General features: G+C 40.7%; 3 protein-coding genes across 4 annotated transcripts in view; 1 reads left to right on the plus strand and 2 right to left on the minus strand.

Moving 5' to 3' along the window:
• Window positions 1-85: 85 nt before the first annotated feature.
• Window positions 86-9,641, minus strand: LOC115575292 (uncharacterized). The gene is made up of 29 exons (XM_030407212.1): window positions 9,427-9,641; window positions 9,220-9,324; window positions 8,185-8,322; window positions 7,993-8,082; window positions 7,793-7,895; window positions 7,569-7,680; window positions 7,252-7,494; window positions 6,870-7,157; window positions 6,649-6,787; window positions 6,377-6,571; window positions 6,134-6,274; window positions 5,859-6,038; window positions 5,669-5,776; window positions 5,372-5,516; window positions 4,926-5,214; window positions 4,541-4,617; window positions 4,215-4,369; window positions 3,742-3,868; window positions 3,476-3,607; window positions 3,037-3,201; window positions 2,497-2,799; window positions 2,065-2,228; window positions 1,806-1,977; window positions 1,610-1,704; window positions 1,415-1,520; window positions 829-1,043; window positions 645-730; window positions 489-558; window positions 86-329 (listed from the first exon to the last, which is right to left on the minus strand). Exons 1-29 carry the CDS (start codon window positions 9,511-9,513, stop codon window positions 261-263), a joined length of 4,299 nt encoding a protein of 1,432 aa, XP_030263072.1. The 5' UTR covers window positions 9,514-9,641; the 3' UTR covers window positions 86-260.
• A 9-nt stretch (window positions 9,642-9,650) lies between these two features.
• mrtfbb (myocardin related transcription factor Bb) overlaps window positions 9,651-20,517 on the plus strand; it is a 69,933-nt gene continuing 59,066 nt past the window's right edge. The window contains exons 1-4 of one of the 2 annotated variants that reach the window (XM_030407215.1): window positions 9,651-9,802; window positions 9,986-10,026; window positions 16,117-16,161; window positions 18,937-19,027. The gene's annotated coding sequence lies outside the window, so the exon portion shown is untranslated. The remainder of the gene's footprint in view (window positions 9,803-9,985; window positions 10,027-16,116; window positions 16,162-18,936; window positions 19,028-20,517) is intronic. The other variant, XM_030407217.1, reaches the window with a different exon arrangement.
• On the minus strand, window positions 10,187-13,039 carry igfals (insulin-like growth factor binding protein, acid labile subunit). Its single transcript, XM_030407223.1, has 2 exons — window positions 12,991-13,039; window positions 10,187-12,857 (listed from the first exon to the last, which is right to left on the minus strand). The coding sequence occupies exon 2, from the start codon at window positions 12,850-12,852 to the stop codon at window positions 11,119-11,121; it is 1,734 nt and encodes a 577-aa protein (XP_030263083.1). The 5' UTR covers window positions 12,853-12,857; window positions 12,991-13,039; the 3' UTR covers window positions 10,187-11,118.

Raw genomic sequence — 20,517 nt, forward strand, 5'->3', positions numbered from 1 at the left:
CTCTTTGTCTCGAACACAACTTACAGACTAAAAGTCTGAAAATACTGCATATGCCTCGAAGGTCACCAGAGAAGGGGAAATGTGATTCTTAGGAAATAGAAATATATTTATTACATCACAGTGAATTGAAAAATATCTAAAACAAGTCTTTCCTGAGCAACTGGAATTGTAAATGACATTTTTCAGAGTAAACACATTAAGAACATGCCAACAGATTGAGTTTGATCATTGGTAAATGTGCCTGTGCATCCATTTGAACTTCATGGCACAATGATATGATGGCTCTCAGGAGACAAGGCATCAAATAAGTAGCATATCAGTTGATTGGCCTAGAGAAGAGAATTCAAATAAGTTAAATCAATAAACAACAAAACAATTCACAACAATGCAACAAACCCCAAGGCAGCGGCTAAATACACAACACCATTTATCTACTAAGAATAAATAAAGGCCTTGGAAGTAGCAACACAATTGTATTTTTGATATACCTCCTCCTCGCTCTCAGGGTAGATGATCATTTTCCCCGCTTTTTGTAGGTCCGACCGTTTCTTGTAAATGCTGGTGTAATTAAGAGTGTATAGAAACAGAAAAAGGTTATTATTATGTAAATACATTTCTGCATAATAGATATGAGTTTTCTATACCTTTCAAGCATTACGGTAAAGCGGGTCACAATCGTTTCTCCCTGCAGAGCCATGATGAGACAGGATGCAGTGGAAAGATGAGCCATCTTTAATGACACAAAAGGGCAGGGAGATCAACAGCTGACTGCTTCATGTGTTACAAAGTTAACTCTTAAGCAAAGTCTTTTAAAGCCCAGCGTCTCACCCTCTCATTTTCTTTGGATGACGCTTTCAGTGTCTGAGCGATATGTTTGCTCTGCTCACTATCCAGGACGGTCATCCTCCCTGCCACCAGATGGCAGCCTGACCTCAGCAGCTGCTCCAGCATGTCCAGCTGGGATGGCACCTGGCTGAGGGGTGGAGTATTCAATGGTATCAGCAGACAGGTTGTCTGCCAGAGAGCACTGTGTATCAGGGACCCTGGTACCAGTAAACAAGCAAAACAGAACATGTTGTTTTCTGCATGGTTTACAAAGGTCATCTGGAACTGAGTCTTATTTCAACATCATTACAGAGGAGTCCTGCCAAAGTCACAATAAATGATTAAGTAATTTGAAGGGACAGATCTGGCTTTAATAAATGATTGAACCGTGCAGCGCTCAATGCTGTCTGGGTTTAAAATGAGTTGAAACAGAATAACAATACTCATACTACATGACTGACTACACTACTAATGCAACTTGAATATAGTTGGCCTAGTTCTGCAGAATTTAAAGCACTGCTCCAAGCAGAGTTCATAAAGAAACATAAATGTAGGTTTATGAAAATAAAAAATGGACAAATGTGCAAACCTCCATTAAGTCCTGAAGCTGACCGTCTTTCCGGGGCCACAGGGGCCAGTGTGCAGCTCTGCTCACGCTCCACTGAGGCTAAATGGTCTGAACACATGTTGAGTATCTAAAAAACAAATCACGAAAACTAAATATATGGTGTTTATCAGTCAGGCGCACAACCCAGGTAACAGGCCCTTTGTGTGACTGGCATACCTGCTCCCGTCTCATGGTGCTGGTCTGAATACAGCAGAGCCCCTCTGGAAAAAACCTTTTCACATCCGCAGTTGCATCCTGATTCGATCCTGATCCTGTAACATTGGTTAGCAACATTTCAAACATACGGGGAGATAAGGCAAGGCAAGTCTATTTGTGGTAGCATGTGCACTAGTGTGCAGTAAAGGGCACTCACCATACATGACACCGTATGAATGAGCTGTGCCAGAACAGGTTGTCCACAGGGTTGAGTTCTCTTGACCCAGCACGTCCAGGAGCGCCTTCACAGCATTCTCCCCCTCGAGGCAGAGAACCAATGAGGAACCAGAGCATAGGTACTCCACACTGGCCTTCAAGTATGAGGGGTCCTGCACACAAGTCTGTGTGAATTATCAAGGCTTACATTGGTATTAAAGAAAAGCTCATTTTTCAATGCGAAATTCTTTCTCAGTTACACTTTCTGCAGGCAGCAGTGAGGCAGCGTCGCCTCTGTCCAGGGTCACCACACGCAGGCCCACCACAGTCAGGCCGCTCAGATGGAGTTTGCTGACTATTTTAGCCAAAATGTGATTCCAGGTTCTTGGCTTGAACAGGCACACAGTGAGAGGCATCTGTGGATCTAAACAGAAGGATTGCTTGGCACTGTTACTCAACGCAAACACAATGCTTAGTGCATTAAATATATTAGACACTCAGATTTACACTGAGTCTTTGGGTTCTAATTTGTGATATGAAGACATCCCGGACAACTGAGTGTGCAGAGTAAGTTTGGAGTGTATCCATTTAGTTACTACATTAAAGAAAAATGCTCCTCTGGTAAACAACGTTATAAAAGGTATTTATTGTGTGCTGTGTAGTTAGATTTGTACAGCACTCAGCAAACCTACCAGGAATCATCTCATGCTCATAGAAGAAAAGGGAGGCTTGTCTAAAAGCTACTTCTGGTGTGGGGGACATCAGGACACTGAGGTTGCCAGGATAATCGTGTGGTAGGAGCTTCCTCAGCGAAGCAAATGCGTCCACCCGTCTAAGAGCGCACACGAGGACGGGAGAGGACATCAGGCTGTCCACGCTGTCGTGACAGAGCTGCTCTCCCACCTCGTATGGACTCAGCTCCTGGGCTTGAAGCCGGGTTAAAGCAGGCAGACACTTCAGGCCAAGCAGCTCGAATCCGGCGTGTTGTTTGTCACCTTGAACAAATACATTTAAAAAAAAAAACATTGCAATCATTACAAAATAAGGAGGGGGAGTGAGTTGGGAGAATTCTAATGAAATCATTCACTTAAATACACACTAATTTAGTCATTCATTAAACTGTGTAGGCTGCTTTGTGTATTTGTCAGGGTATTTTGTTTGTTCACTGCTGCCTCCAGTTTCAAAGCGCGGGGCAGGCTGTTCTCTTAGAAATAATGCCGAACGTCACCCACCTTCTGGCCCTTCTGTCAGCACTCTGTGTAGGAGGCTCAGGCCTTGGCTCATGTCCTTCCCACACAAGGTCAAAATCACCACCTGCTTCATGTTAGAGATGGATGAGCGCTCATGATAGGACAGGATCACACTGGAGGGATCTGGCACGGCCCACATGCACCTAACTGAGAAATGAACAGTAAAAGAAGAAGGGCAGAAATTAGTGTCCACTCGGGTGTCGTGCTGTGGAGCCGGAGCCGTTAAAAACCTGTGACCACTGCTGCGATATTAAATATGGGATTTAATGCAGTGTATCCTTTCCTATTAAGAAAAAAGCAAGACGTGAGCAGGTGTTGGTGGGTTTTTTGTCCAGTGTGAAAGGGGCACAAAAAGCATGAAGGGTAACAGCAGTGGGGCCTCTACTATAATCTTTACTGACACTGATTATAGATGACTTACCAAAAATATTGTGCAGGTTTTTGCTGTAAGACACAGTATGAAACCAAATACGTGGCTCTACAGCGTGAACACCATCAAGTCTGGAGTGGTTGCAACCCAGAAGCCTTCGCACCTTCACTTCTCTCATTAGAGCTGAAACAACATGGCGGATTATTTTACTGACAGAGGAAAAAATGTGGCGGCCTTTCCGCATTATTACACACACTTTTCACGTAATTCGTGGAGATGATTTGTGCTGTGGACATAACTTGAGATGGAACTCAGACCTGCTGGCAGACTAATGCTGTGAAGCATTGCATTTTCCTTCCTCAGTAACAACACCAGGCAGCGAGAGGGCAGCTGGAGCTCCCCCTGATCCAGGGTCACAGTCTGTGGACTGCAGAACACAGAGGCCTAGAGAAGACAAAAACACGGGTTCAAGACTGTGATTTGCGATTCCTCACACCTAATTAGTAAAAAAAAAAAAAAAGCCCACCAAGAGTTAGAATTGTAAGGTCACAAAGGCAGCTAGTTGTTCCATTAAGTCTTCACTAGAATCTCTACTGAATATCGCAACCAGCTCCAAGTTCTGAGAACAAAATCCATTCTCCATACAACATTGTGTCTTTGGTAAATGGGGGAAATTCCATTCAAAGTGAATCGTATATATAATTTCATTAAACAGTCAATTATAATGACATATATTATATATGTATATTTATTTTTCTTCACACTGTATCTGAGCATTTTGTGGTTCTACCTGATCGCTGGTGAGTCCGAGGACTGCAGCTCCATGTCTCCGAAGCTTCAGCCTCTGCAGCCCCATCAGACTGAAGCCTCTGCGTTCGCAAACAGCCAAAACCTGGCCGTAGCAACATGGAGGCACGACAGGCGACACCACGAGGAGTAAGTCAGCTATGCAGAGGGGAGAGAAGGATTAGCGGCTCCACTGAAGCAAAAATCTTTTATCCCCACCTCAAACAAAATTTCCCTCAGGACAGAAAAAATGAAAGTTGAAAATGAAATGTGGACACAAGCCAGTTTTCCCCCATGTGACGGATTTGGCTCCTTGTTGAGTCACAGTACCTTTTGTTGTTGCACACAGAAAGGAAGGTGATCTGCTGAACAGGCTGCCTCTGACTCCATCAACCGAAGGCAGAACTCTACAAACAAAAGTGAGGGTGGCTGATTTCAGCATACAGCTTTAATAAAGGGACCACACTTTAGCATATATATATAAAGTATAACTATGTATAAGTATATATATGAAAATTAACTCTTTGATAGGCTTCAGTTTTTATGTTTTGAAGATTACATTTACAGTTACATCACTTTAACAAAAAAATTATAATACACTTTGTTATTTTAAAATCCATTAGGATTTGGTCAAAATCCTCTTATCTAAAGTGAGAAATTTACAAAGAACAGCTTATAAACAATGTACAAAATTTCACACTGTCGAATGACAAACCTATGCAGGGGTTGATCGTGATTCTCGGCACCTGCGTGACATCTTCCTGAAAACCACAAGCACAGCTCCCTGTGGACTTGAGTGGCCAGTTGCGGGGAGCAGAAGAGTGGAGGTTGTTGACTTATGCAGTGAGGAGGGTTGAGAGACGTTGCTTCAGTCTTTTTGGTTAGCAGAGGCTCTAAGGAACTTGTTAAATCTTTCAAAACTGAGTGGGCGTGAGGGCCACGAACAGCAAAGGCAAGTGCAGGCTGGCAGGTCTCAGCATTTCTCTGGATGACTGGCACAGGACCTGAGCATCAGAGGGAGAGTTTTTTTTAAAGACTATTTTTACTCAACACTTTCAAAGGCCCTCGGACACAGTTGGATCAAGGATGCACTCCAGACCAATGAGCCAGGAGGAGGGTTATTTAGTTTTTTATGAGCAGATGGCTTTAGTTATGTCTTACCAGCACTGTCAGTCAGGAACCCCTGTGGTGGATAAAGGAGCCGCAGACCACACACATCGAGTCCTGAGACGAGAACACGCTGGAGGGTGTTGTGTGTTTTCAGGGGATTTAGGAGGAAAGCTGTGCAAAACAGAGCGACTGATACCTACAACAGAAAATGAGAGGAACCGTAACATATTGTCAGGCACTCCACATTTACCGCTAGGGCTCTGATTCAGCAAGAGCAAACGAGAAAAGAATTCTCAAAAAAATAAAAACACTACAGCAAAATGGACTTTTGAAGGACAACATGCTCACCTCCGTGTGCGTTTCTAGTGCGGTCTCTCTCCCCTCACAGACACACTCTTGAGTTTCCACAGTCTGCCAATAAAACCCTGGACTGAGACCAAACGTCCTCTCTATTACCTGAAACACAAGGCCGAGGCAACAGAATGCAGTCAACAGAATGCAAAATCATCTGAGGGCTTGAAAATAAATCTAAACGCACCTCCTTTTTGGAAATAGCTGTGATGAAGCGGTTTAAACAGGTAGAGGGCAGATGGGTGGGTGAGGCAGAGGCCTGCGGGTCGAGCGAGTCTTTTCTTTCAGCAATTCGGGTGAGTGAGGTCTCAGAGAGGAACCTCCACACATGGGTGTGGAAAGGTGCGTGGATGTGTCTGTCCCTTTTCTACAAAACAAACAGGAGAACAGCATCAGCTCAGATCATCAGACATTGTGAAGCTTCAGGTGTTTTTTTTCCTTTTTCTTTTTTTTTATATTCACCATTGGTGTATAACAGCGACGAGCCACAGCTAAAACATGCAAAGCTAGTCCCTCCTCTGTCCACAGCTGCTGAAGTCCTGCAACCCAGAATGGGACCTCTGCACCAGCCTCATCTTCATCGTGACATGGGTCTGGACCAACCTAATACACATGAAAACATAAAGCATGAACTCAGCTTTACAAAATAACAAACTTTGCTTTTCATTAGAAAAGAAAGGGGAAAAAAAGCCACTTCTTACTAACCAAAGACAGAAACCAAGCCACTAAAGTGTTGTAGATGTGTGATTTAATAGCAGCTGGATACAGATGTTTCCTCCTCCTGCCATTAACCCTGGAGAGGACCATACCAGGACTGGAGAGGTCAATGATCAGTAGCATACACTCCTTACTTTCAATATCGGCTGGTAGATTGCTGATTGACTGTAGATGAGATACTTCCTGGAGAAAAAAAAATACAAGTCACAATAAGCGCTGGCCATTTTTTTATGTGCTGCTGTGAGTTCTGTCGCACTTACAAAATCATAAAGAACATTTGTTCTCTCTGCAGCTGGCTGCTCCTGGCTGACAGATTTGGTTGGACGATGTTTTTCCAGTTGCTCAAGAATTTGCTGGTGTTGTTCACCTTTTAACGTCGGTTTATCTCGTTGTCTCTGTCTGTTACCGACAAAAACACCGCCACGATCAAAAATCTTTTTTGTCATTGATGGGCTTAATGAATACAGAAAAAAATATATACCTCTGCTGCTTTGGTTCTTCGATTGTACTTTGCTGAGCTATTGGTGGGCTTTCCATTTTGGGCTTATTGTACTCAATCTGTACATGTGAAGAGTGTTTATCTTCTGACAGATGGTCCGACTCATGGCTGCCAGCAGATTCTACAGGCTGGGGTGGCTTTAGTTTCAGCTCTTCTGCTTCATTCTCTATCTCAGGATAGCGAGGATTTGTATGTTTACAGGGATATTCTTTCCTACTTCTGTTCATCTCCCTTGTTTTCCGAAGCAGCATACTCTTTCCAGTCACTTCCCTGGAAGAAGATAAATGACAATACGTACTGGAACAAAAAGTGCTGGGCTGAAGCGTGACAAACGTTCCTCTAAAGCAGGATATACTTTGTGTACCTGTCTCCCATCTGTGATACAGTATGCACTTTAAGATTGGATTTCTCTGCAGGTGGTGTTTCCTGGTGGCTGTTGTGTTTGGCTGGTGACCTGCGCGCTGATGAAAGATTTGGGGATGTTCTCTGTGGTTTTATTGAAGGATCAGGACAACGCAGGTCAATGTGAACAGTGGGACATTCCTGGTTGCTCCGCTGCAACTCTGCTGCCATCCCCACCGATGATTTGTTCCTTACATTATTCTGCCTGCATGAAAAAATCAAATGTTGTCATTACGCAACTGATGTGGTCAAAAAAACCTTAGCAGCGATATGAGTCACCTGTTGTGGTTTGGACCTTTCACGGGCTCTGACACAAGCTTAGATGACTGGCTGTTAGAGAGAGCAACTAGTCTCTCCATTATATCAGCATGGGACCGGTTCTTGTCACCATCTATGAAAAAAAAATAGGTTGAAACTATAAGACAAGATGTTAAATTAGTAATCTAAACTATCAAAGACATAACCTTAAGACATCTACAGGGGCAAGTGTTACCATTACTTACCTGCATGTGTTGTCGCAGGCTCAACTGACACATGTCGGCGCTGAGACAGCCCGCGCTCATTCAGATTTCGGAGGACATCATCCAAATCCCACTGGTCAAGCCTCTGAAACCAGTGTTTTTGATAAGAAGGCATAGTACCTAGAGAATATTTAACTGGCAATTATCCCTAACCATTTTATTTCTTACTTTTCCCAACTCACCGCAAATGAGAGAACGGGAAAGCGCTCCTCAGATTTGGGATTTTTCTTGGCTTCGTTCAACTCCACACTATCTCTCTCACCAACATTTGCCTTTAAAAATGAACAGGACATAAAAAAAAAACGGTGCATATTTAGCGTATGCCACGATACACCGGTGTGCTTTGCTTTCTCTAGAACAGAGCTATAACCCACCTTCACATCAGCATCACAATGTCGTGTACACCGCTGAGTTGCAGTGGGGGCTTCTACAATTTCATCATTATCCAACTTCACACTCTGGCTGCAAGTTTCCTCTGACAAGCAGGTCTGTGTTTCAGGGTTCAACAGCTCCTTATTGAATAAATCAGGGGTGTTTAATCAGAGGTTCTGACATTGAAGGCACTTCATAAATGCTAGGCCTGGGCTCAGTAGGCACAACAGTTAACTGTCTTGTTTTACAGATGTGGATGTCTTTCACTTTTTGTCAACCAATTATAGAAACAATCTCTCACCTTTTCTTTAGACTGTGAAATATTCAAAAAATTCTGGAGACCTCAGAATATATATTTTTTGAGCCTGCTAATTTTCCCTACTCTCTTAACCTTAAAGATATTGCTTCTTACTATAATAAACCAGATGACAGCACTCAGAATTATGTGATCAACTTCATCATACTATATGCAAATATTTGTACTCACAAACTGAGTTTCCTTTGATTGTTTCCCAAATTTGAACTTTTTCTTTAAGAACTAAACTCACTGCTTAAATCACTTAAGTTAATAACAAAAACAAAAAGGTGACCGATTTCTTTGTAATTTTTAAAACTTTTACCCTGAATCCTCTAATGATATCTGTGTTTATCTATATTTTTCTATATATATTATATTATATATTTCATTTTCATCTTATATTATGTTGTGTAAATATATTCACTTTCTCCTTGTTTGATGTGCTTATGTTTTTTTTTTTTTAAAAAGAAAAAGAAATAAATGTATCCACGAATGCACGCTACGACTGGGTGACAAAATCTTTAGCCCTACAATACTGCAACATTATTGTAGGACTGACTATCAGTACTTTCACAACGCCTTAACACAATGAGATTTTTTAAAGAATAATTATCATAAATGTGGATAATGCGAATAATACGTTAGTGAAACCATACAACTTCATTGTAGTGTAGCCTTTAAAACCAGAAAAAGACAATATCCAGAAACTAATACAATGCCAAGCACTGCATTAACTTACCTCTAGTTCATCATCATCCAGTGAGAAACTGTCAAAGTCTTCAGGGACTTTCAGGGAAAGACCAGCTGGTCTCTGATATAAGGGGACTATCTCCTCATTATCGGACTGTAACGTAAATAGGAACCATTATTTGGAGTTATTTGCATTCGTAAATAAAGTTATGTAGCGTCAGTTAGCAGACGTTAGCATGTTTTCAAGAATACATACAAATGAAGAATCAGAGTCGATGGTCGGTATTTGTGGTTTCGCCCTCTCCAGAATTGAATCCCAACACGACGAATGATTCATGTCCATTCCTAGCGGACAGCAACAGGCCTTAGAGTGAGTTAAATATGTTTGTCATGAAGCTAACTTTGCTGTTTTTGTGCCGCAGTTGAAGATTTGAGGTTCCTTGGTTACCATTGGCAACAGGAAGCTACTCTGTGCGGCACGTGTCCGCCGTCAACAATGTCGCCTTCAAGTGCTGTCAGAAATCTGCGCGACTAGTTTAGTTGCTTAAATGACAAACCAAGCAACAAAATTAACAGTTAGTCCACCGGGTTTCTGCTGTGACTCACGAGTGTGTAACAGGGACATACCCGAGGTAGGTTCAGCTCGGCAGTCTGCTCAAATATAACCTTATGTATAGATATCAGTAAATTCATTACAAAAATATGCTGTCACTCTGGCTTGTTGAAAAGTGTGCTAAACTAGTTGTGCTAACTGGAGCTAACGTTAGCTAGCTAGCTATGGTGCTAAAATTATGTTGATGTTTTCTTTACTGCAGGTGCTGTGGCAACTGTGAAGAGTCAACTGTTTGCCAGAAAGGTAACACATAAACTTTCCCATTCTTCTAATTAATAATAGACATGGTGCTGTGTGGGCCTTTATAAATCACTGTGTACAGATAAGTAATCCATCGCCTGGATGTTGAAAGTTAATTTTGCGTGTAACCTTAATGGAACAATTTCAGAAAAGTAAATACAGAAAGATTTTACAAGATTTATTGCACTGTATGTGTGTACAGTATTTTCTTTTTTAAGTAACAAACATGGCTTTTTCATACACCAAATGATACACACATCTACAACACACTTGAAGACATTTCAGTGTTTGAGCAGTACAGATATCCGATTCTGCCTGTCGTTTGTTCAACCAGCCCTGCCACATCAAAGATTAACTCAACTGTGACTCACAGCTTAATGGCTTAAACTCAAAAATGAAACCATTTCAGTTTTTTATCTATCTGTTTTTATTGTTGTTTATTTTTGCCTTTAGTTTATGGGGTCCCAGAAGTACAATTTATGGCCTCAATTCCCATTTTTATTGCCTCCAAATGCTCACGACCAAAGCAATGAAAGTGCTATCAAAGAAAGAAATTTGTCAATGGCATGCGAGGAAATCCAGGTTTTTTTTAGAGACAAACTATAAACTTCAAAATATATCAACATTTTTAAAATGCATCATTGAATTTGAATGCATCACATTTAAAGTTTTTTTTTCTTTTTGTTTTCTGTTTCTTTTTCTTTTTTTAATCTCCTGGCCTCCATATAAAGCAACCTCACCTGGTAAAAAATCCCAGAGTGGTTAAATGCAGGTCTGTGCCATCCACGTTGCTCTCTAATGTCAAGATAAACTAAATTATTGAAAAGCATTTGTTGTGGATTCTGTCAAATGCCCCCTTTTTTGCAGATAGATGTCAATCTGTAGTTGCCTTTTTAAAGGTTAAGATGATGAAAATCATAGCATCCCTCAACTGTTTTATGTTACAGCTACAGATGACAACAATTTATCTGCGAGAGAAAACAAAAACCTTCAATTATCTATCAAAATTAAAATCTTGAAATCAGATAATGAATGAATGTACATTTAAACATCACAGGTTACACACCAACCGACCAGCTAAACATGCCTGACTGTCTAGCAGCTTTGGAAGTGTTCACTGTCAATATCCCGCAGGTCCTGACCAACTAGACGTGGTGGGCTGGTGCATGTAATGTTGTTGTATATGGTGATAGTTGTGTCAGGCTCTTCACCCTCCGCGTGGGTCTCCACTTGCCGTGGTATCACCAACAGTTTCCTCAAGCTGTAGTTTCTGAGTGCGAGAGCACTGCAGTCACATTTCCACCGGTTCCCAGAGAGCAAAAGTTTTTCCATAGTCTCTGGGAAATCAGGGACCATGCTTGTCAAAGCATTTGCTCTCAGATCGAGATAGCGCAGTCTAGGGAGCAACTGCGCTGTGCCATTCTGCAGAAATTGTCGACATTCATTGTTGGACAACAGCAGGTACTCCAGATTCTTGAGGCCAGAGAATGTATGGGTTGTGAGAACCTCCAACTTGTTGAAACTCATATCCAGTCCCAGTAGGCCTACCAGGTCCACAAAGCTCTGGCGTTCCACCACAGAGATGTTGTTGTGCTGCAAGAAAAGCCTGCGTAGACTAGAGAGTCCATTAAAAGCTTGGGTTGTGATCCTTGTAAGACAACCTCTATCCAGATGAAGGCTGTGTAGCTTTGGCAGACCTTTGAACACTTGGTCAGGCAGACTGTGGAAGCAGCTTCCGGACAGGTTGATGACCGCCACATGAGAAAGCCCTGTGAAACTACCCACTTGTGCCTCCTGCACTTGGTTGTGCTCTAGTTCTAGGACCTCCAGATGACCAAGCCCTTCAAAGATTCTTTCTCCCAGGGCTCGGATCCTGTTGTAGCTGAGTCGGAGCTCCTCTAAGTACGGCAGATCACGGAAAGTCCTGGGCTTAATTCCGGTGAGAGAGTTGTTGGAAAGACGCAGCACATGAAGACTGTGCAGGCCATAGAATGTGTCATCAAAGAGGGAAGTCAGTCTGTTATTAGTGAGATCCAGCCATCTTAGCGACTTCATGCCTCCGAAGGCTCTGGGTACCACTGTCACAATCTGATTCTGTGCCAGGTAAAGCTTTTGCAGTTTAGTGAGTTTAACAAACACATTTGCTTTGATGACCTTGAGTTGATTTCCCGTCAGATCCAACTCTTTAAGCTCAACAAGATTTTGGAAAAGCTGTGGCTGCAAGTAGGCAAGTCTGTTCCCTGCAAGAACAAGCTCTCGTAGACCTTGCAGGTCATGGAAAGCTGTCTCGGGTAAAACTGCGATTGAGTTCCTCCCTAGGTTGAGAAGCCACATGTGTGAGAGTCCCGCAAACAGTCTTTCCTCAATACGAACGAGCTGGTTGTTATGCAGACTAAGTGAGGCAAGGTTAGGTGTGTTCTGAAAGACTGTACCTGGTAACACCCGCAGGCGATTTCGCTCAAGGTGAATGTGTGCAAGCAACCTGAGTCCTTTAAAAGCCTGAGGGTCAAGTGTCACCAGCTGACCACTCTGCAGATTCAGGAAGTCCAGGTTGGAAAGATCCTTAAAAGCCATTGCTGGGATTGAGGTGAACAAGTTGCCATCCAGCCAGATAGAATGAGCGGATGGGGGCATGTCAGATGGGACTTGAGTGAAGTTCCGAGCACTGCAGTACATGTTGAGCTCCAAGCTGTAGTCATCATGCAGACAGGTGCATGCCTTAGAGCATGGAATAGGCTCTTCAGTCGTTTTCTCCCCTGCTGTGTCGGGGTCTGGCAACACCAGTGATGTCCCCAGTACCCACAACACCAGCAACACAATGGTTTGCATACCAGCTGTGGATAAATTATTAACATAAAAGTATGAATACTCAGAAGAATGCAAAATGTGACAACATGTCATGCCTTTCTATTTTTGTAATTGCACTTCTTTTCAGACATGCCTCGAGGTGAAAATCATATTGCTTACCTTATATGTGAGAGGTCTTGATTTATGGTGGACTGGCTGTGAAATACTGAATGACTGAACCTTGTGCAGATGTTTGTATGCAGAATGGAGTCTGGCAATCCTCCAAAACCTTTTTTTTTTTTTTTTTCAAAGTCAAGAGTGCTGAATATGTACTTTAACCCATGCATGGCCATTAGACTTGTGCTAAAAGCTGCAAGTCATTTGTCATGTACTCACCTGACTTCTTATTTTGTTTTACACTGACAACAACTTTAATAACTTCAATACAATATCCCGAAGACCTTCACTGTCATAAAGTATGTAAAATGCCTTAATAGTAGAGTAACTAGTTAAGATGTTTCTCTACTTGATTGAAATTTATAGACTGATATGTACATGTAGATTAATGGCTCTTAACATATCTCACATTTACTGCGTTGTCAACCTGATAAGGGATTCAGTGTAAGTGGACTGTGGTATTTACTTAAGTCAGGGTCCTTTTACAGATTGTATTTGCTTTATATTTGAACTGATACACCATGATAAAGAGATAAGATGAACCCAGTACACTAAACCTTTTACTGAGTTTATGACCTTTCATTTTGAACCTTTACTTCACCTTTTTAAGAAATGAGCATTTGGTAAGGGGTAAGATAGGGCAAAAATGTTGGCCCGTTTAACTTCTTACCACAAAGTTCAATTTAGTTTATTGTTAAACATTGGTTTATCCACCAACGCTGCCATGCTTTTTATATTTGGATCAAATCAACCGCATGAACCTGACTGCACAATGCTGTATTCAAGAGGCTTTTTCATTCACTTATTTCACAGTGCAGGTTAAGGTCAGTTCCAGAGGTCTGTTTCCTAATCACATCAATGATTGTAATGACTAACTTTATGTTTACTCTTTTTCATGGTATCTTGATTTTTTTAGGCAACCATGAACTGGTCGTGCTCGAAAGGACAACCAAATCCAGATAACACTGTGGGCTTGCACATGAATTTCATTGACTGACTAGCTAACTATCATGTTGAATATAAGCATTAAAGCTTGTAACATTTCTAAATCAAATCTGGTCTGTCTGTTGCAATGAATACTGTTGCAAATATAATCGTGTGGTCAGGGTAGATGATGCACGGCACACCCTTAAATTCAGTTTGCCAGGCGAATTATTTAGTAAATATTTTAATTTTATAATGAAGTTAAAACAGTTACATTTATTTAAGTAGTAGTCCACACAGATTCATAGAATTGTATTCCATTGCCTTTTGAAAATAACATGTAAAATCAATATTTTTAAATGTGTATGTCATTTTTAATTTAACAGATTTAATAGTTATTATATGTATCAATTGAATAATACATTTGGCACAAATTTGAAGTTTGAGTGGTACTCAAGTATCTACTGTATTTCTGTAGCAGTAAATAAATTATTTTTGTGATAAAATACATTTATGTCACATACCAAGAGCTAAGACACTTTTAAAAATATACATTTGCATGTAATATATGCATGTGATATTACCAATGTGTACCTAAAGAAGCCTTTATTAACTTTTTTATTTCTCTTGCCAGCAGAGAGCACTGCTGTTCTGTTGCCACAGCTAGGCCCAACAGCTCTTTATGTCCTTTGTCACTAAAGGGCTCTCTTAACCTTCTAAAGGAAACTGTTTGTTTCATGCTAAATAGAGTATGACCAGAAGTGATAAGCAGATCATTTTAAGAATAGATTTATAATAACTTCAGTTTTAACACTAGAGCAATTAGGGCTGTTGCTCTGATGCTCCTTTATGACTAAGTGCAAGGCATATAAAGACCACAATATATCAACAATTGAAGCGGATTTTTTTTTTCATAGAATAAAAATCAAGTCATTACACAAACAGGGAAAAACACTGCAGTTTTTTTCTGCTGTTTCAGCCCTAAAATTGCAACAGAATGGCGGCCACAGTGAGTTGTTTCATGATTGTTGCTCCCCTGACAAACACCTCTAATTGGCTCTTTCCTTAGCACTCAATCAGACACAAAGGTTTCCAGGTTTGTCAGGTGCTGTGTGCTTCCTGAGTAGAGGAGAGGTGTCTTCATGGTGAGTAACAGAGCCTGCTGCTGTGGTTGTAAATGCCTAACTGGGCTGTGTCTTGCTTCCGGGAGGACAATTTCCTCAAATAATTCTGGGTAAGTTTTGTGCTTCCTCAGCAGCAGAGAACAGGCCTGAAAGGCATGATGCCAATCTAAATTGGATGGATGCATGCTGATCAGTGTTGAATCCCATCAGAATGTGTCCTTCGCTCTACTGCTCTGCAAATAAATGTCAGGGAACTCTTGACATATAATGCACAGGGAGCCCAGTACAAAGTATAAGGCTCTATTAAAACATAAACTGTGCATAATGGGTCCCAAGGTAGATTCAAATGTTGCTGTATTGGGTCTGTTTAAGTTACTTAGTGCTACATTTTAGTACTGGCATGTTTCATTATTGTCTGTTCAGCACACACTCAAAAAATAAGGACGTTTGTTGTTCTCGTGGAGGTTAAAATCCATCAGTCGACCTTTTAAAAGTAGGATTTTGGGGCAGACTCTCCTGTTTAATTTGATTCTTTGTTTAGGATGCTATCCAAGTACTTGTACACAATTTACGGTCAGAGCTGATTTTCCTTCCAAACCATTCGACTATTCCAGTTACCTTTTCTGGTATAAACCACTGTTAGATAACAGCTAAAAGGATCAGAGGTATTACCTGCTGTTTTTTGTAAACCAAAGACAGCCGAACACAACAGTACACTCCTAATTGATCCTCAAATAAGAACATAAAAGCCAGCCACTGCATGCAGTAAACTTAACCTCAGGATGAATTAACCCTGAAATTGACAAAAAGCCAAGGCAACAGATGAATGAATCCTCCTGTGCTGTTGCAGTGGGCCACTGGATATGCATTAGGTTGGACCCTGCTGTTTGTCCCATTTGTTGTACATGTCATGGTGCATAGTGCTACATACAGGCATGACTTTTCCCTTGACTGTTACTTTAACCAGGCCCACACATCTCACTAAGAAAGGTTAAAGGATGGAGCTCTTTTCTCATTATCTGCTCTTAGCTAATTGAAGACGCGTAATTGAACAAAAATGTTTTTCTTTGTCCTTACACAGGCCTATTATGTGAACAATCCAGCTTCTCCAACCAAGGGAGGAAAGGTAAGTAACTAACTTTAAATTGACTGACAACAGGCTCAGTCAACACTGCCATCCACTGGCAGATTATTGGACTGTTATCCATTCACAGTAATTTAAAACTAAACAAGGAGAAACGTGTCTTGTTCAAGATAGACAGTTTTATAACAGGGTTGTTCAGTAGTGTTTCACCCATCGAGGTGGTGGTGGTTCAGCGCTGCTCTGAACCCTGGTGCTACCTCACCCCTTTGACAGCCAAAGACCCTCAACACCCCTGCAGTGGCTATTAATAACACTCGGAGCTCACAGTCGACTTGCTGCTTTCTAGGAGGAGAGAGAATCCATCGGCTTTGTCTCGACATCTGGAAGGAACTCAGCCCCTGTTTCATAATTGATTGTGATCATTGTGACCAGAGCAAATCATTGCAGCTGATGACCCAATTAGGTTATTCGATTATTGCCAGTTGGAAGTGTGAGCCGCCGCCGCTGCCAAATCCTGTGCCATCCATGAAATTCAAACGTGATGATATATGACATCAAACATCACAAGGTTCAAAATTCTCAGCGTTGTTCTTTGTTCTTGCTTAGATCCTGTAGCTGCATAAAGAATAGATAACTATTTACAGTATGTATGGTTCTTTAAAAAGCAACAAAAACCATAGTGAAGGTTCAAAAGGAAAAAGGAAAGTTAATTTAACTCAATAAGTGTATTTGTAATGTTATGATAAAATATTTGCTTAAACTCATAAGGTCTTTAGTAACGTTCTAAAGCAGCCCCTAAACTCCTAACAGTTTTTTAAAAGTAGAATGTCTTATACTCTAACAATAAGTGTGTATAATGCCATTATCAACCCCTAAATAGACTTATTAACACATGATAATGAGCACCACATGAGGTTAATTGAATTATAAGGGCATTATTACATATTGAATATTAAAAGCTGTTACAAAGACCTTAATAAAAGTCGTTACTGTGTAGCTTTACAGTGTTGCATCCCTGGTTGAATAAAGAACAGACTCTTCCAGGAAGTCGGTTCGGATCTTTTCAAAATGTTCAACTTTAGTACAAATGCAAATTTGTTGGCTGTAAAAGAAAATCTTTCTTCTTACTTTGCTTTATTGCACCGCCATTGAAACCATTTCAATGTTTTCCTCCATCATCCTGTCCTGTGAAGGTTTGCCCAGCGGATTCACTGACATTGATAGAAGGCTTAAAAACTTTAATTTGCTGAGTAAACTTGAACAGACATTGTCAGCTTTTAAGGTCTGGTAGAGGACAGGTGAAGGATACCTCATACACTCAAACAACACACAGCAAATTCTGTTAGCCTAGCCTCCGGGCTTTGAGTTGTGGAGGAGACCTGGATCCAATTCAGAGGAAGAAAGAAAGACAGCTGCTCAATCTCAGGAGAAACTCAGAAAATCCATAACCTCTTTTAGTTCTCACATTCATTTATTTATGTCACATGGCATTAGAATGACAAGCACACACATCAATTGACGGATGCAATCATTGGTGTATTTATTCTGAACTCAACCTGCACTTTTCTATTCCAAAAAGGGCCGAGGAGTACAAGGACACATTCTTATATTGATCTGCTTTGTTAGTAGCACTGTTTATAAGAAGTAGCCCTGCTCTCCAGATGCTCTGTACTTCATCTGATTGTCATTTTGAAGGCAAAGTGTTTCATTTTCCTGTGCAGCTATGTCCAAGTGAAAGAATGATTCCAGTCTAGAGGCAGTGTCATTTACATCTTCATCTATCTGGACCAAACAGGAAACACATTTGTACATAGCAATCAGCTCAGCTGAGGTAAACTCAGTAAATATTCTGTCAAAGTCCGATGACATATAATGTTTTTGCATTGTCAAATGTGATGTGTCAAGTTCGTCTGTGTCTTTGACATGATGCTGACATTTTGAAGTCATAGTTTAGCAGAGTGGAACTTAAATAGTAAACACAGACCTGATTTAGGTTGTTTTTCCATTCATTTCAGTTATATACTCTGTAGATCTTGCACATCAGCTAATCTTTAATGAACACTTAAGTTAAAGACTACTGCTGGTCTTCTTGGTGTGCATTTCCGTATGTTTAGAAATCTTGAGATATCATGAGACATCACTCCAAAAATGTGCCTTTTACTGGGCTATTGCACCTGTATATAGATCAACATATTTTAAAAGCATTTTAATTATTTTTTTTAGGCCTTCCAGGGCTTCTTGTCATCTTCCTCAGTGAAACCATACATAACAATCCTCTTTTTTTCTGCATGTCTTTTTTCCTAATGTGGCTTTGATGAAAAGTTTGACAACTAAGCCACATCTAATCAACATGGCACTACTAGAATGAACTAGAAGAACTAGAAGCAGAATGAAATAATTATGTGTCCCATTCCTTGTGGAAATCCCTTACTGCTTTTAACCTACTAAAAGAGGAGCAAATGCTGAACTAGGCTGGGCCACACTTTGTGTATGCTACGTGCTTGTGGTTGAACCACAATGGTTCGGACCGTCGGTGTCCTATGAGAGCTACTAGCAGCTACAGGCCTGGTTTGGGTTTCACAAACAGCAAGAGAGGCAACTGTTCAAGAACTACAATGCCAGCTCCTCATGAGAGGTTAGCGTAGATTATAATAAAGCATCAGTTATATACTATATTACTAGTCAACTCAAGGATGAGCTTTGAATATGATCTAGCAGATGTTTTGATTTTGAGGTTTATGTGCTTAGAGTGAAATAGCTAATTCTGTGCATTGTATCTAAAATGTGTTATATATCGTTAATTTCACATTTCTTTAGGGGAGAGCAAATTACACATACCCAGAAAACCAGGAATATGAGGAATCCAGGACAAACAGTGACATGCTCTACTCTGCCTAACTTTATCCGGGTCAGTTCTGCCCCCCATCCACTTCATCCACTATGAACAGTGAACTGTTCTTGTGATAGGAGAAGGACACTGACTATTCAGGGCAACAGCCAGAACCAAGCACCTTTCAATACAAATTTTCTGCTGTTTTATCAGCATTTTCAAGAAACACTCATTTTTCTCTGAAGCTCAGTTAAAACTATTGCTCATCTTATATTTCTTCAGAGGAATCCTTTAATATTTGGAAAACAATTAAGGGAAAATCCAACACGTAAGCCCGGGGAGGCTCCAAGTGAATGTCATGAAATTATTAAGTTCATGTTGCAGTTCATATTACATAATAAAACCAACCCCAATTCCTCAAAGTACTTCATTCTAAAATGACCCATTTTTTTCAAGTTCATCATAGACAGGTAAAAATATGTCATTGCAAGGTGATGAAAATGGTTGCGTGATATCAATCTGTAGCCCAGAGCTCCTGCTCCACATTTAGGGTAGTAGAGTGAATAAATGTGGATAGAAGTGTAGGTCAATAATAAAAACTAACGCAGTGCCTGTGGGATAAGGGGAATATTATGATAGTTCCTTTTCTTAGACTGGGATTGTAGCTCACAGATATCACGTTGACAAGGTTCTATTGTGAAGTTCCAGAGTCCTTGTTTGGTGATGAACTTTTCTTACGGCTCATGAAGAGACCTCATTAACCACACCACAGGCCATTGAATACAGTGAGATCATCCATACAGCATCATTTGAATCTTTCATAACTGAGTCTTGGCTCCCTAAACAAATTCAGTTTGAAGATGTCTCGAGAGCAAAAGCTTTAAAAGCTTCTGAGAGATGGTGGAGGATATTCACCTTTTAAAAACTGACTCATAAGTTTACGAATTACACACACTTGTTTCGTTAGATTTACCTTTCTTCAGATCAAAACACTCCGCAATCTTAATTTACGATTGACGAAAATGGATAAGTGAATTCTTAATTAGTCCAACAGTAATTTCACAGCATAGGAGCTCTTTTTGGCTGACAACATGGGTGTTGTTTCTGCCAATCGAATACTGGCAAGTGTGATGCCATTCCTCTGTTGAAAAGCTGCTTTCTTCCATCTGATTTTATTAGGGCTGTAGTCGTCACAGTTACGTTACCGTCTTGATTGTGAATTTTTTAAAATATTTCATTTGCATGCAGTAACAAGCCTTCATTACGGTTTAACACTAAGAGAGAAAGAGTTTAACATGTTTGGTGGTGTTGAGAGCCAGAAATGTAATATTAACAAAAAATAACAAGAATATTCAATATTTCACAATATTAACCCTTTAAAGCTGACTTTTTCTTTACTGATCAGTTTACCTTGCGAGGCAGCTGGATTTGCGTTCATGTGATCCTGTTAGCTATATGCATGGTGGTTCAGATGTGATGGCTAGTGAGAGAAGCGACTGTTCATATGAAAACAACTATGGCAGCTCCTAAGGTTAGCGTAGATGCTGTTATAGAATTATAAGTGAACT

This window comes from Sparus aurata, chromosome 23 (genome assembly GCF_900880675.1).
Source record: "Sparus aurata chromosome 23, fSpaAur1.1, whole genome shotgun sequence".
Taxonomy (NCBI): Eukaryota; Metazoa; Chordata; class Actinopteri; order Spariformes; family Sparidae; genus Sparus; species Sparus aurata.

Bases quoted from the DNA above. Each gene is read 5' to 3' on its own strand.
- igfals (XM_030407223.1), bottom strand. From the start codon at position 12,852: ATGCAAACCATTGTGTTGCTGGTGTTGTGGGTACTGGGGACATCACTG.
- LOC115575292 (XM_030407212.1), bottom strand. From the start codon at position 9,513: ATGGACATGAATCATTCGTCGTGTTGGGATTCAATTCTGGAGAGGGCG. The intron at 7,495-7,568 runs GTGACTCATATC...TTTTTCATGCAG, and splicing joins AAAGGTCCAAACCACAACAG to GCAGAATAATGTAAGGAACA. The intron at 1,705-1,805 runs GTGAGTGCCCTT...CCAATGTTACAG, and splicing joins TTCATACGGTGTCATGTATG to GATCAGGATCGAATCAGGAT.